The sequence below is a fragment of the Ascaphus truei genome, chromosome 4, assembly GCF_040206685.1.
Source record: "Ascaphus truei isolate aAscTru1 chromosome 4, aAscTru1.hap1, whole genome shotgun sequence".
Lineage (NCBI taxonomy): Eukaryota > Metazoa > Chordata > Amphibia > Anura > Ascaphidae > Ascaphus > Ascaphus truei.
The window spans coordinates 85,206,125-85,223,131 of record NC_134486.1 but is presented as its reverse complement, the minus strand read 5'-3'; the positions used below and the strand labels follow the sequence as shown (position 1 = coordinate 85,223,131).

General features: G+C 45.0%; 1 protein-coding gene across 2 annotated transcripts in view; it reads left to right on the top strand.

Annotated features, from left to right (window-relative positions):
- Nucleotides 1-8,286: 8,286 nt before the first annotated feature.
- The window catches only part of UGP2 (UDP-glucose pyrophosphorylase 2), a 73,737-nt gene continuing 65,016 nt past the window's right edge, over nucleotides 8,287-17,007 (top strand). The window contains exon 1 of one of the 2 annotated variants that reach the window (XM_075596136.1): nucleotides 8,287-8,419. Coding sequence is in view for 1 of the 2 variants with exons in the window: in XM_075596135.1 (XP_075452250.1) it covers nucleotides 11,310-11,328 (19 nt within the window). In the remaining variant the exon portion in view is untranslated. Of the gene's footprint in view, nucleotides 8,420-11,004; nucleotides 11,329-17,007 lie in introns of those variants that run through there. The other variant, XM_075596135.1, reaches the window with a different exon arrangement.

Below are 17,007 nucleotides of genomic sequence, written 5' to 3'. Positions count from 1 at the left end.
TGGGACCTTTCTCAAGGTGGGGGACCGAAACGTCGGTTTTTGTGTCTTCTATCAAATATAGAAAATTCATGATTTACTTACCTGCGTGCTGTCCCTTGATGTCGTGTTGCAACCGGTATTGTAGGGTCTGTTATTGCTTTATGGGATAAGCACCAAAACGTATTTACTTGCATATGGTGTGCCAGCTGTGCATTGGATTCTATATATATATATCTTTAAGCTGCTTGGCTTGCCTCTTTAAATGGGGTTGAAACCTTCTTGAGCAGGGGTGAGAGCGCTTTACACTGAGCCCCTTTTTCATCCGTGAGGCTGCGGCGCGCTGGCGCTTGTGCGCTGCGCCCTGCTGGACTGGGAGATTTGTGGCCGGCTACGTGACGCGCTTGCAAGCGGCAAATTCAGGCACAGGCACTTGCTCACGCTGGCCACACACATTGCCTTAATGTGTTTAATTGCAGCCAGTGTGAGCGTGCCCACTCGCTCAGCGCCACCCTGGCCGAAGCCTGCTATTAGTCGGGCCCCCTGTGCCTGATGTAATCCAAATCACATAACTTTTTTTTCATTAATAGGTATAACATTTTTAAAACTGTAAAACATGACAAATGTTATAGGTTTGTTTTTAAATAAGTCAGCACTGTATATATGTGTGTATATATATATATATATATATATATATATATATATATATATATATATATGTATGTATATGTATGTGTGTGTGTGTGTGTTAGTGTTGGACCGAGTCCTACATTTTTTTTAAAACTGGGTAACGGGTACCCGGAGGATTTGGCACCTTGTACTCGGCTACCCGGTTTTTCACTTACCTGGGGTGGAGGAAGCCCACGGCGACATCTGAACAGGTAAGCAGAGGTGCGAGGGCGGTGGGGCAGCATCAGCTTCAGTGTGGAGCCCGCGCGGGAGCTGCAGGACTCCATACAGCCGGCTGTCCAATAGGAAAGCTTCTTCTCCTGCTCCAGTCACATGGTCCCAGCTCACAGTGCAGTATGGAGTCCTGCAGCTCCCGCGCGGGCTCCACACTGACGCTGACGCCGCCCCACCGCCCCCGCACCTCTGCTTACCTGTTCAGATGTCCGCGCGGGCTTCCAGCAGGTAAGTAAGAGATACTTTTCAACTACCCTGACATTACCCGGATACCCGGCGCCGGGTCCACTTTACAGCTGCCGGGTCCAGGTAATTTCCGGGTAGCTGAAAAGCCGCCGGGTAACGCCCGGTACCCGGTACATCATGTATGTATGTCTTTATATAGCGCCATTAATGTACATAGTGCTTCACAGTAGGAATACACTTGACAATCATATAAATAACAAATAACTACAAATAACACATCATGGGAATAAGTGCATCAGACATAAAAGTAACATTGTGGAAGAGGAGTCCCTGCTCCGAAGAGCTTACAATCTAATTGGTAAGAAGAACATATAGAGACAGTAGAAGGGCATTCTGATAAGTGCGTCTGCAGGAGGCCAAGCTTTATGTATCGTGTATAGTATTAGCCACAGTGCTACTCATATGCTTCTTTAAGCAAGTGTTTCTTAAGGTGGTTCTTAAAGGTGGATAGAGAGGGTGCTAGTTGGGTATTGAGTGGAAGGGCATTCCAGAGGTGTGGGGCAGTCAGTGAGAAAGGTTTAAGGTGGGAGAGGGCTTTGGATACAAAGTGGGTAGAGAGAAGACATCCTTGAGCAGAACGCAAGAGTCGGGATGGTGTATAGGGAGACAATAGGGCTTAGATGTAAGGAGGGGCAGAAGAGTTTAAAGCTTTAAAAGTGAGAAGAATTGAGTGTGAGATGCGGGATTTGATAGGAAGCCAGGAGAGGGATTTTAGCAGGGGAGACGCTAAGACAGATTTAGGAAAGAGTAGAGTGATTCTGGCAGCAGCGTTTAGGATAGATTGTAGATTGTAGGGGAGACAGGCGAGAGGCAGGAAGGCCGGACAGCAGGAGGTTACAGTAGTCAAGACGGGAGAGAATGAGGGCCTGAGTCAAAGTTTTAGCAGTCAAGCAACAGAGGAAAGGGCTTATCTTTGTAATATTGCGGAGGCAAAAGCGACAGGTTTTAGATATGTTTTGAATGTGAGGGGAGAATGTGAGAGAGGAGTCGAGTGTGACCACTAGGCAGCGTGCTTGGGCTACTGGGTGAATGATGGTACTTCCATCAGTAATGTGGAAGGAGGTAATAGGGTCAGGTTTGGGAGAAAGTATGAGGAGCTCTGTTTTTGCCATGTAGTATAAGATAATACTGTGCAATTTTTTTCTCCCTCACCATTCTTTCCCTGATCTTCTCTACCCCTCCTCCAGCTCTCTACCCCCCTCCTCCTGTATCCGAGTACACACACGCAGAGTCCACTGGGACGGTTTCAGAGCTTGCCACCCAGTGGGCGTCAGACGGGGTGCTCTGTTCGGTATCCCCCATTTGGATTTTTTCATTAACTTTCCCCCTCCTCCTCAGCTCTCCCTCTCCTCCTCCATCTCTCTCTCGCCCTTCTCCTCCAGCTCTATTTCCTCCACCTCCTCCTCAGCTCACCCATCCAGCTCTCTCTCCCCCTCCTCCTCCTCCAGCTCTCTCTTGCCCCTCCAGCTCTCTCCCCCTCCTCATGCCAACCTGTGGAACAGGGCAGAGGTTGGTGGCGGGAGATGATAACGACAGCGGGCCGCCACAGTTAAGCAGAGGAGCAGCCGGCAGAGTAGTTAGGAGTTGCACGAAGGCAGATTAGGACGTCCGGAGAGGAGTGCACTGTAGCAGCATAGACACTGGAAGTAAGAAAGACTTCCGGGTCGGACCGCTGGAATGCGCTCCTCCCCGGCCCTCCTTCTCTGCCTCCTTGCAACTCCTCTGCTTAACTCTGGCGGCCCACCGCATAATCTTTTCCCGTCGCCATCAACTCCCCCCGCCTGCCTCTATCACCACCCTGCTTCACTCTGTGCCCCCTCCCTCCCCCTACAAAATATTGCGCACCCCTGTTCTTGAGCAAGGGGATGACTGCTTCACAGCACATTAAACAGTTTCAATGTATTTTTGTAGGTCACCCTCCTGGCGATCCTGTAATTTATTGCCCAATTAATGTGCATTTTTGCACAGTGCTAATTTGCATACTCTGCACATTCGAAGAATAACAAGTAATTCTGAAAACATTACAAGAAATGTTTCATTACAACTTGTGAGACTATAGAACAAGATCATGCCACCTGTTACAAAAGCACCAATAAAACAATACAAGACATAACATTGACATATCTAACAGTTAATATAACTGATGAGAAAACACTGCAGAGATTACTGCAGATTCAAAGCCTTTACAAGTGAAGTCCTTGTATTTTCGGAACCATCACCAGATTCATGATATTGCAACATGTTCAAGGATATGAAAACATCCATCCATGAATCTACCCCGTAGCGTTGCTGTGCTGAGCCAGCATTCGTTCACAATGGTGATTGTCACGGACCATTACTGAGCTTCAGGAAACAGATATTACACATTTTACAACTTTTTAAATACAGATGTAGAGGCTGCTATCTCCTATGGTGGTCTCTCTATCACATGCCATGCCACAGTGGCCGTGGTGGAGGGGTAGGTGTCCTCCCACTGCCAATATCAGCTCCGCCATATGTCTCCATCTGTTTTATTCTCTTTCTTTGGAGGTTCACACTGTCCAGCTTTCTACACTCTCTCTCTCTCAGCACATGGCAGTCATCTACAGATCGTCAACCTCTACAGGGTCCACCTTTCTGTCTGACTTGAGTCCTGGCTTTCCTTCTCTCTCCCCTCTCCCTCTCCTATCCTTTCACAGGGAGACTTCAACTGTCATATCGATGATTCCTTAGTCTACTGGGCATCTAGCCTTCTCTCTAACCTCCTCCTTTGGCCTCCACCAATGGACCAATTCCAGAACTCACAAGGATGGTCAATACTTATACCTGGTCTTTACTAAAAACTGCTCCCTTTATGATTTCTCTATCTCCCCCTTCTGCTCTGACCCTCACCTCCTATCATTCCCCTCACCCCCTCCTAACTGTTCTATTCGCTATTCGAGACCTTCGCTCCATCAACCTCTTTGATTTTACATCTACTTTAACTTCTCTTCTCTCTCTGCTTCCTTTGAAACTGACTAACTTGTCAACTCTTACAACTTTATCCTCTCATCCTCTCTTGATCTATATGCCTCTTCTCGGCTCTGGCACACCCATCCCTCTAACCCACGGCCTTGGCTAAATTCACAAACATGCTCCCTGCACACTTGCACTCACGCCTCTGAACGCCTATGGAGGAAATTGCACACTCTGGCTGATTTGCTGCACCTTAATTTCTTCTCTCCTGTTTTAACTTTTCTAAGGCCAAACAACACTACTTTTCCGCACTCATCAACACTAACAAATCCAATCCATACGGTCCCAAATCCATCCACTTGGGCCCACGACATCCTCCACAGCCTGGGGGTCGGATACAGCTACAGGTGGCACTGAACCACTTGGGCATCTGGGCACGATGGTCAGGGCCCACAGGCCCACGATAGCCTCGGCAGTTGAGGGAGGCACGGCAGGGGCTACACCGTCCGATGCGGTCATACCGAAGATAGGGGTGCTCCATGCAGAATTATTAGAGCTAGCAGGCTGCATATAGAAGGTGCCACAGTGCGCATATGAAGACTAGGATCGACTCCAAGTTGTTGAGAGTGTGGGCAAATGCATCTCAGATGAGTCTGCCCCTGGAAGCACACTACGAGGAAACCGTCAGGGAGGTTGTATTTGTTGGCCTCCATAGTCTCCAGGTCTAAGCGGACAGACATGAGGTAGTATATGGTGATTGTACAAAGACGTCTTCTTCCCAGCTAAGCTCCGTGGAACTGAGCTAGGGGCGGCAATACAGGGACTCCTCCCAGAGTAGAAGAAGGCTCCCATTGGCTGGTATTCGTGGTTGCCCGTCCCCTGGGTGGAATTAGGGAAGGGCAGTGCTGGGAAGATTATGACATGGCTGGGGCTGAGCCAGTCACTTTGCCCAAGCTTGGTGCTGAAGACTTGCAATAGGGTTTGCAAACTTTTGCAATTTGTGAACTGCAGTCCATGCGATCCCATTTTCGTGGCGGGAGTGCCATTTTAGAACTTTAGAGCAGGCAAACACGCGGTGTCCGTCGTCTTAGAACACAGCACACATTAACTAGAACAGACACAGGGTCCCTGGTACATATTATCAGGGGCCCGTTTCTTTCCTTGCTCCTTTAGACCTTTTTCAAGAGTCCAGAGCCTGCCAGGTGCACAAGTCTCTGCATACACTGCAAGAGCGTGTCCCTTTTTAGCAGAGATATGGTGATGGGGTACACACTCCCAGGATAATTTTCCTACTCGGAGCCCCCAGAACATAATATGGAGATGAAAGGCGGGGTCACGCTCCCAGAGACAGCCAAATCCTGGTGCGACTCCCCCACAGCACAGTACGTTGTGCTATTTGGCATAACGGGTACCCTGGGTCCTTCAGCGCCATGCAAGTCCCCTGGCCCCAACTTTTCACCTCTTTTAAAAGGATGAAAGGGAATAGAGTAACAGGACTCCCCGGAACCATCCCATCGTGGGGTCACCTCTATATGAAATAGACACGTGGGGGTCACGCTCCCAGAGACACTGATCCTGGGCGCCCCACCCACAGCACAGGACGTCATGCTATTTTCTTAGTAATGGGGCCCAAGGGTTCTTCAGCACCATGCAAGTCCCCTTGGCCCCAACTTCCTAACCTTTTAAAGGAGGGATAATGGATAGGGTAACAGCGCTCCCTGGAAACATCGCATCGGGGGGTTGCCCCTATTTGCTGTGCATGGGTGCCCTAGGATCCCTCGCACATACCATCAGGAGCCCTGGCCCCGGCCTTTCTTTGACTTCTGCCCACGCAGAAATCTCCCTGCTGCATTGTTGCTGCTGTGCTGCTGCAAAGTCCCTGAAAGCCTGCCCCTCATCTCAGCAGCGGCTCCAATTGTATCACTGCTTCCCTCCCCCCTCTGGGAGATGTTATGGCTGCTACTAGGATGGTGTGGTGCTGGCATACCTGTGAGGGTCAGGAGAGATGAGATGTTCACGTTGGTCTGGGGACAGGCTTTGGATGTTATCAGAGTCTTCTCATGGTGAACAGCGCCCCCAGCTTCAGTGGGCTCCAGGAATCCCAGAGTAATTCCACTGAAGCATAATCTCCCATACCCGTGCCCAATTACTGCAGACCCAGGCAGGGATATATAAAACTAAAGGGCTTTATTCAGCAGTCACTGCAGATGTTACACAGCGTATGCAAGTAGATAACAGCAGACTCCAGACCTCTGGATGTTGAAGGACGGAGGTCTCTGTCTAATTTAGATGGTCTCCCAGCCCCCGATGGGGCTGGGGGGCACGCTCATCCCTGATGGGAGAGACTCACAGCCCTTCCAGTCTCTCCAACCTCCAGACCAGAACTCCCAGACTAACTATCAATTTGGCACTTCCTCTCTGAGCTCTGGAAGGGGAGGGCCTAGTGTCTGTACCACTATTGGCTGTACACAAATACCAGGTCACCGCCTCTTCTGTCACTCAGAGAGTAGCATGAGGGGGGTCAAATGCCCCTTGGAATAGCTTGTCACAGCCTGTAGCGCTATCAGGACTTACGTAACAAGGGCAGAGAGGCAACTGGGACCAGCCCTGTTACACATACATACAGGTGTAGTAGATAGAACAACTACTGTTCCTGTAGTACATTAAATGTATTCTTGGAGTGTGCGACCTCTCATTGTATACCACAAGTTTGTGATCATGGGAGGACAGTCTTTGAATACCGCCTCCCCCTATAAACCTGGGAAAACTGCCATTACTGTGAGTTTGCTGTGCAGTTCCCTATTAACGTGAACGCCCTAAATATTCCCAATAACAAAAATATGTTATTGTAGCATTGCTTACAATCTGAAACTGCTGGACGTGTTCACACTAAAAGCATTGCTTAAAATCTGAAACTGCTGGACGTGTTCCCACTGAAAGCATTGCTTACAATCTGAAACTGCTGGACTTGTTCACACTAAAACATGCTGGTTAGATAAGTCTGTCAGGGGTTTCCAAAAGGGCACATACTTCGGAAATACAATGTCTAAGCTCTTCACTGCAACATTGGGGATAGGTATCAAAGATGCTGGGACACAAAACTGCACCTGATTTACCAAAGAAAAAAAGGCTTATTGGAAGTAATTGGATTTTTTGGTTTAATACAAATGTAGATTTTTTTTTTCCGCTCCAGTTTTGTAGCCAACAGAATTTGATATATATATATATATATATATATATATATATATATATATATATATATATATATATATATATATATATATATATATATATATATATATATATATATATATATATATATATATATATATATATATATATATATATATATATATATATATATATATCACCCATAGAGGCATACTGTATGTATAAAGTGATGCACCTTTGGGGCAAAAATATTGCTCCAAGTGGGTCAACAAAAAATATCCCAATGGGATTTTTTCTTTGATACCTCTGATGCACTTCCCCCCAAGAATTGCACCACTTTTGCCTTGGTTTCATATGGGCCATTGTGTTTTGCAGTACACATGGAGGTTAATGGTATCATTTTAATCAGGTCTGTAACTGTTTCATACGCCCATAATATATATTATCTTTAACTGTGCATGCAATGTCTTGTATATAATGTATACCCTGCTCATTATGTAACTGTATTTCTGACCAGGTATTATTTGTCTTAACTCTGTGCCCAGGACATACTTGAAAACGAGAGGTAACGCTCAATATATTACTTCCTAGTAAAATATTTTTTATAAATAAAAATAAATAAATCTGATCTCTAATGCCAGCACCTGATGCTATTCAGCTGCCCTACCAGTATTATTACTACCATACACGAATACACAAATGGGCACATAAAGTAGTAGATATTGACACACACAAATGCATTGCTACACACATTCAAAACACAGGCACCCTGATATTTACAATAATATGCACATGATATACACAGATTTGCACATGCACAATAACACATACTATATTTTAGTTCTAAAAATAGAAATATTATATTATTTAGAGCTCTCAATTGCATTTAAAGTTAAAAGCACTGAAAGGGTTATGTATGGGGATCCCTCCCATTGCGTCACAGGCAGAACTAACCATTCCCCTTATCTCCCAGGGCCGCTCTCCCTTCGTGTGACGTCACCCGCAGGCACTGCCCTGCCGCTAACCCTCCAACCCCGGCGAGAGCGGGAAGCCCCTCCTCTCTGGCGGATTCTCATTGGCCGGAGCGGAGGGGAGTGCTGGGTTCTTCGCTTTGGATTGGATGGCACTGAAAAGACAGCTGCTGTCGGAAGTGACCCAGACATTGAGCCCAGGGCGTCCCACTCACAAGGTGCGTATCAGTGGGCTGGAAACCCCGCTGCATGTGTAGCATGGAGCTGCTGTAGCACGGGGCCTGTGGTTACATGGAAACATATACATGAATGTGCATGCAGCTGTTTCTTTTTTTTTTACATATGGTCACTGCTGTGCACCTGCAGTGTGAGGGCCTGTGATCAAATAAACACACACTGCTTGCTATATATGCAGCATATATATGAATATGCACGCACTTGCTATATACATATTTACTGCTGTATACCTATAGCAGGGTTGCCTATGGTTATATAAAGATATATGCACTGTATACATATTAGTTTGTATACTATACATATATTTATATATGTGTGTGTACACACACACACACACACACACACACACACACACACACACACACACACACACACACACACACACACACACACACACACACACACACACACACACACACACACACACACACACACACACAAACTATATAACATGATGCTGCTGTACACCTGTAACGGGTGTGGTTTCACATGTTTATATGTCTGAGAAGATTACTTAGGTGAATATGTGTCACAGAAGAAAATACATGGTCTGTCCCCTGTAAGGGCATTTTGGTTCAGTCGATCCATTCTATAGATACCTTAATGGGGGTTTCCCTACCCCCATGTGTCCAGAATATTTTCTGCTTTGTAAACTAACTGGTTCCAGAGAAACCCAAGCCAGCATGGGGAGGAGGATTGGGTGGAGCTGTTACCCACCAGCATATTGTCTGATTTTGTTTGTTGCACTTATTGTATTATCATTTCTTGTACTGTTTCTTTTGTAGAGCGCCAAGTACACTGTGGGCACTACATGAATAAAGCTATACATATATATAGAGGGGGTTAAACCGTCACCATCATTGCATGTGATCCAGGCTGGCTGTAGTCACAGCTCCCAGAAAGTCAAGGTCAGGGCATGGTGTCATTGCTGCAGGCTACTGATGTGAGCATGCCAAGAGCTAGAGATCAGGCTGACATGATATCCAGCCTGCCAAGTCTTCCTGAAATAAAACAGCACTTTAAAACTGCCACCAGATATTCTAGCCTCAGAGTATTGCGTGGAGTCGTTTCAAAGTCATAAGGTGATCCCTATTGCCGGAACGGTTATTAAGTTGAGGGTATCACTAAGTTTCCCCCCCCCCAAAAAAAATCAAAGATCACTTTCAAACAATAAGCATAACAATTGGTGCATTGGCATATTACTGATCCTATTTTGCTTTGAGGGCTTGGACTTCAGCTCGCCTTTTCATCCTGGTATAATTCTTTACTGTTAATTCCCTCCATCGTTTTCTGATTTGGGGCAATATTGATGCAATTTTTTTTTTCTTACAAAGCCAGAATTAGTATTTTGTTAGATTTTTATGACTAAATTCACTTCTGCAAATATATATAACAGCCAAAGGGTCCAGAAAACCATACAGTGCATCCAAATTCTAGTAATAGCTTCAATGTAAGGGTATGCCCAGTCGTGATCACAAATTAATTTAAGTAACCCCCAATAAAAATGGTTAGCAGGTTGAATAGTCAAAATCTGACCAAAGAGTAGTAGTACAGGAAGAGGGAATTTCCTCAGTATCATACTTTTTTTCTGTAATTGATACGTTCACATCTTATAAATAGCAAACAGAAATACCACTTATGAGCACACTTGCACCTGTCTTTCCCCATAATCACGCAGCATACAATGCTTCCAATCATATAAATGTACCATTCTCACCTTTTTATTGTTAAAAATATATAGAAGACACGTTTTTTGAAAATGGGATTAAAATATCTTAACCCCTTTTGCTAAATAGAAGCAAGCACAACCATCTTTTAATAAAGCTTTGGCCAATGTACAATACACAGCAACACATCCCAGCTGGTTGCTGTCAGCTTGCTGACTGGATGCACAGACTTGATCAAGCATGTGTGTGACACTGGTTGGCTGATTCTGAGAGTGGGTATCAGACATTGGGGGTGGATTTAACAGAGGGAGGAGCATGAATACCATCCTGATGATGCGCTCTGTGTTTGCATACCCGGGGGGGGGGTTATATATCATTTAATTTATATAGCGCCAACATTGTTTGACAATGAGGATGAGTGCAGCAGGTAACTGATATACAGTAAGGCAAAGGTAAACCCTGCCCAGAAAAGTTTACAATCCAAAGATTATCCAGTGAGGGTAGGGGGAAAAAAAACCCCACCACCCTGTTTTATTTCCAACCTTGCAGTAGATGGATGCGAGCAGAGAAATGAAGGGGACCCTTCTAACCTGACCCTGTGCAGTATTTATGCATATCTGCTGGATCATTGACGTTGCTGTGTGTGTGTGTTTTTTCCCAGTAGCTGAGCTGTGTGTTTGGGAGGTCTCTGGACCCTGACACTGCAGGAGCAGCCTGCCGAGCAGCGCGCTGCTTGTGCACTGAACAGGTTAATCACCGGGGCAGGCAGGCAGGGAAGGGGGAGGAGCAGCAGCAGCAGCAATGCGTGCGGTACAGGACTTGGCTGCCTCTGGGTAGGGGGCTGTCACATGCTATCAGGCACGCCCAGCCCCATTGATGAAATGTAAATATAGAGTTCTCACCCCGCTCCGGCTGATCTGAAGAGGTTTTACTTGTGCGTGGAGAGGCACCCAGTATAGGTGCCAGTGCCGCTCCTGCGTTTCAAGCGAATACTATCCCCAGCTCCCTACCCCCCCCCCCCCGGGTGCGGAAACACCCCCCCCCCTCCTCACAGGAATCTATTCCCCTGTCTTACACTTTGGAAGCTGATTCAGTGCCCGCTTAATTGATGACACTTCCTCGCTGATTGCAATTACACAGAAGTGCCAGCAGTTTTTGTTTTGTAAAAACCATAATCGTGCCAGAGCGTTATAAAAAAATTAAAATGTCTTCATTTGCAGGAGGTAAGTGAACCTTTTGTTGTTGTTGTTTTGTGCTATATTTGATCGCCTTTGTATTGCACTGAAATTGTTCCTGGTTGTAGCAAACCTTTCAGGTAGGATCTGTGCACGGTGGCCAAGGGCTTGGCATTTTGACTACTACCTGTGATGATGTATCTGGCTGTATGACAGTACATGGCAGTGGGAAGACTGTTAGCTACCGATTAGCAGAGCAGAGTGGTTAAGAGCGGACCTGGAGTAGATGCATGGGGATAGATGAGCCAGAAGCCATCCTCACATGCCTCTTATCTTCAAGCAGCAGAAAATACTGGAGTGCTTCCCCCTCCCCTTATTTATTACTGATTTTGGTTCTGGCAGGGTTTTTATTTTTAGACACCAGCCTCTGTTGGAGGTGATGTGTACGTGGTTTGATTCCTTGATTTAGCTGCTTGTGAAAGAGCAGGAATTAGTTCACAGGATCTGGAGGTCATTTCAGGAGCAGAAATGACTTTGCTGCATTGCTGTATTGTGCATGTTTGCACCGAGGCAGGATCAGCTGTCAAAATGCTTTGCTATCAACGCAATCTTTTTGTGTGTGTAATAGTCCGTGTACTTTGTGCACTATATAGAATATTAATATTTGTCTTAAGAGCACTTCTGATTAGGGCCAGAGGTGGGGGAGAATACTAATCTATTTAGATCGATACATGTCAGTGTTTGATTTGGAATTTAGGACTTTGCCCCACACAGGCCAGTGCTTTACAGACAAGGCGATCTCTGAAAGCTAGCGTGTGCCAATTCCTTCATGGGGTTAATAGGAGCAATTCGTACAAAATAAACAATGTTCTGGTATCTCAAAAGCTAGAAAATGCCACTCTACTTATTGTAAAGTTGCCCTTTTAAAAAGCAAGGAACAAGTCAGTACTGTATATAGAAACTACAGGCTTATCTTAAATAGTAACAATCTTCTTGGTTACATTATGCAAGAAGGATACAGTCAGTATTACTATCCAGTGTAAGGCCTTTATAAAGCCATATAACTGGGCAGGATTGCCCTATTTAGGTTCCTACGTGGACCAATGGAACAGAAAGAAATGTTTTACCGTATCTATTGATGTACAAGAATGATGCATTGCTTTTTAATGTCTGTACACGTTCTTTTTGATTATGAAGGACATAACAGCCTTCATATGACCATCCTGAATGAGCGTTACATGTTCACTGATTTTTCTAAATCTACTGTAGCACTGATTGGTCATAGCTTGAGGTGGAACTGGATACATTTGCATTTTTCAAGAGATGTGAAACTGTTTTCACCCCTTAAGTGTTGCACATGACCAAACCTCTTTTTGCCTGGATTCACATGTAGCTGGGGTACTCAAAGAGGACAACGTTCAATTTTGATCACAAGATTATTATAAAATTAGACCAGCCCATCTGGACAATACCGATTTTTACTAAAGCCCAACACATGAACTTAACTGAGTGGATGCAAAGTTTTGCATGTAGTTTTAAAATGAAGAGCGATACATATTTGATCAATCCTTGCAGAGAATCATTAACATTTTGTGAAACACCTTTTTTTTGTTTGTTTTGTTTTTCCCCCCCCCCTTTTAATTCATATGAATATAGGGTGCCTGTCTGAAAGATCACTCCTGGCCAAGATTAACAAAAGCGGGTGCTAAGCACATACATATACAGCTTCATGTTTTGATATTATTAATTACTTTCTAATTCTGGAATTATGTGGTATATTTTTTTTTAAATTTCATGCTCCAAGCACCTACTTCAGACAATGTAGATTGAACTCAGATATTATACTTATTGACTTAAGACTGCATCAATCCAAGTATATAACCTACTACCTTATGTGGGTTCAATTGCCCCCTCTCTAGTCTGATTTATATGCATTATTGCATTACAGTGAGGCATTTTTTGGCATGGTATACATTGGCTGTATGATATTAAACCTCAATCAGGACAACTCTATTCTGTTGTCACGTTGGTATTTATAGTCTGACGTAGGTGCAGCTTATCACCACCTGACGAAGCTCATGCGTGAGCACAGTTAGAGGAGGAGTGACCGGATACTTTGAACAGTGGGACCATTTTCTTTTGGAGTCAGATCTCAGATAAGTGCTGCATGTGGTAGCTTGTTCAGATAGGCGGGTAGCTTGCCCAAGACAGGAAAGATGAACTTTTCACCTAAACTCAGTGATGACCAATCTAGTTCTTTGATTATTTCGCAGTGTGTTGTAGTTGCATTGGAGAACAAAGCGGCATATTCAATTGTGGAGGGTATCAAGTTTGCTAAGGTGAGTTTGGGGTGCTGTGCCATATACGATGTCTCCATAGTCTATAATTGGCATTAGCATCTGCTGTGCAATGCGCTTTCTGACCAGCAGACGTTGGCTACGGACCCAGTCACTGCGTGCATGCGTGCGTCGGGTTGCCTAGTGGCACGTGCACCAGTTTCAGCCACGATCTGTGGTTGCATGTCCAGAGAAGAGCAGGAGATCGTGGCGGCAGCGTGGCCATGACGTCACTTGGCTGGTTTGCCTTCATTGGCTGAACCGCCACCGTGACGTGGCCACCGTTCTGCTGCCGCACCAAAAGACAAAAATCTTGTCTTTTGGCAAAGGTGGTCGCGCATCGCCGCTTTGTGCAGACGCACGCAGGCAGTGACTGGGACCGGTCCCATAGAGGGCTGTATCTTGTTCGCGCAGCGCACACCATAGTGCTTGCTGCCGCGAGCAGTGGGGACGAGGCCTTAGGGAGGATTTGATCCTATAAAGTACCCCTAGTTTGGCATAGGTTTTGGATGTCAGGGTATCAATGTGCATCCCAAATGTTAAATGGGAGTCAAACCATATACCCAAATATTTAAAACTAGTAACTGGGTCTAGGATGGTATTAGCGTTGGTTCTGATCTGAAGCTCATTCATTGGAAGCTATAAAAATTTAGCCGTGATCCCAAATACCATTGTTACAGTTTTATATGTTGTCACTACTATCACTGCACCTGACAAAGGGTCTGCGTCCCGTCCCTCCGAAACCCCCTGCTGCTTTCTTTGTGTAACACATGTTCCCCCTGAGCATCCCCACCCCTTTTATTGATGCTCACTGCCCGATGACAATACCTTCCTTCATCGATGCATACGCTGTATCAGGCCCATGGATGGCCAGCGGTAATAATAGAGACCTAGTGCAGAGCACTTGTCTTGCTCCTTCCCCTCATAGATAGGAAGGACTGGAACTCCTTACCCCCGGAAGAGTAGGGCTGGACACTCCTACCCCAGGAAGGGTAGGGCTCGGCTGACTTCTCACACCTCAGAGGTGGACTCCTAACTATAATTTAGGGAGCCGCCTCCTGGATTCAAAGGGGAGGGTACCGGATCAGCACCAGCATTGGTTGCCATACAGACCCAAGGTTACCACATCGTATGCCTATCAGGGAGGGTGCATGAGGGTTTAAACCCAGGATAGCCTGTCACTGCCTGTAGCTACTAGGGTTTACGTGACAGGAGGGTCAGAGAGTTAGCTTGACCCACCATCACTATGTGTAAAATAGGAGATTTGTTAAAATGTCCATGTTACCTTCATAACTCCTTGACTAAGTGCAACCTACTACTCGCCTTATTTGAATTGGGATGATTCTGGACTCTCACCAAGTCGATGCATCGAAAATAAGATGCTATTTTGCTTGACACACACATGCGAGCACCACTCCTATATATCTATATATCCTAGAGTACGGAGTTCTGAACCCAGGCAGGTTCCAGTACCTCCCATTATAATTTACATTCAGAAGGGTCAGGGGCCAAACAGACAGATGGTTAATAGTACCAGTGTGGCAGCATAGTCTCTTAACGGGGTGCCTGGGACCAGATGCTGTCCTCTTGCACTCGGTTTATAACAAACAAAGTCATTTCATTTAACATGCTTGGGTTCAGTAGTAAATGCAGCAGTTGCAGTTATTGGCTGGGAAGTCGTAAAATTAGTGCTGGCTGTACATTTCCTGCGCTTTCACTGTCTTCAGCTTTAAAATACATTTTGAATAAGCACAATGCAAAGTATGAGTGAAACATATGGGTCCACCATCAGAATACTTTTTTTTTTTTTTTTAAAGCAGTGTATGGTAGCTGCAGTGCACATTAACATGGTAACGTTGTACTTTTTGGTTCAAAAAGGCACATATCCATCGAATTCATCCTTTGCTAAATTCTAATGGGGTGATATACTGTACTCAAACAGTAAATAGTTACATAGACGTGTTTTTTTTCCCCCCAACCCTATAGTCTATCGAGTTCAACCTATGTTTATTGCCAGTGTATTTACATCGGTTCAGAAGAAGGCAAACAAAAACCCTGGAGCAGTGTTTTTTTTAATTTTTTATTATTATTTATTTTTCTTAACTTTTTTTTTTTTGGTTAAGGAACCCTATAATTATATTGTGAAATTCTGCGGAACCACAACCCTCTCTAATAGCGCGTCTGAGATCAGATACATTGTAAGGAACCCCAACTCTCTCTAATAGCGTGTCTGACATCAGATGCATTGTAAATTATTCGGTATTTGGTACAATTTTCAAATTACCTGAGAGTTGCAGGGAGCTTTTTAGGGATGCCCGGGGAACCCAAGGGTTCCTAGGAACACCTGTTTAAAAACACTGCCCTAGAGCAACATTTGCCAGTTGTTTTATAAGTAAATATAATTCCTTGCGAACTGCAGACCCCTCCCTGTGTAAATGCTCTGCTAATGTTAGAACGTCCTTTGTAATGTCCCTGTATTCCTTTTCTTTGTAATATGCTCAAGTAAAGATTGGATATCTTATCTCCTGTGTTGGCCATCACTGTCTCCGAGGGTAATAAATTCCACCTCTTCAATGTCACATTGGTTTCAAATAGTTGTATCCTTGTTAAAAGATAATACAATGCAAAGCACACATGGATTGCAGCTTCTCTGACACTATAAGAGAAAAACATGTGCCCTGGAATAATAAAAAAGGAAAAGTCTTCCCTGTATAAAGGTACATTTTGCTCTTACAAATTAATTCTAAATGTGACTTTTACAGATACCTCCTGTGACTGAGGTAGTCGGCCTGGAACCCAAGCTGGCTGCCCCCCTCATTGGCTATTTAACCACCCCCCCTACCCCTTGATCCCATGTGTTGAGGAACAGGTAGCCCTAATTTTCTATGTATTTTTGTCCTTGCTTGCAGAACCGTTTCTGCATTAATGTAGTGTCACTATTGATCACAATATTTTATTGTAAGGTGCAGTGTTGCCTCTATTGCCCGGGTCCTCCGTGGTCCGGTCTCCTACTGACGAGGTGGTGGGAGGCAGTAGGCGCAAACTCAAAGCTTCTAAAAAAATGGACGAGGTTATTCTGTATACGCGGACGCCCCTCGGGTTATTTTTAATGCCCAACTTGACGTTGAACTTCAATGGGGATTTTGAAACTAAAAAAGCCTGAACGGCTCCTTTGGCATATATAGAATAAGGCCCTTATTTTATATGCCGTGAAGCTGCGGCACCTTGCTGGAGAAGATTTTGGTCACATTTGTCAGTTTTTGTTTTTTGCTCTCTGTTTTCAGAGTAATTACAGTATGGTCGCATCCATAGTGCTAGCGACGGTGTGCGGCGCAAACAAAATTCAGCAGCTCTATGGCAGTGGCCATAGTGCGCGCGATTTGGAGCAACC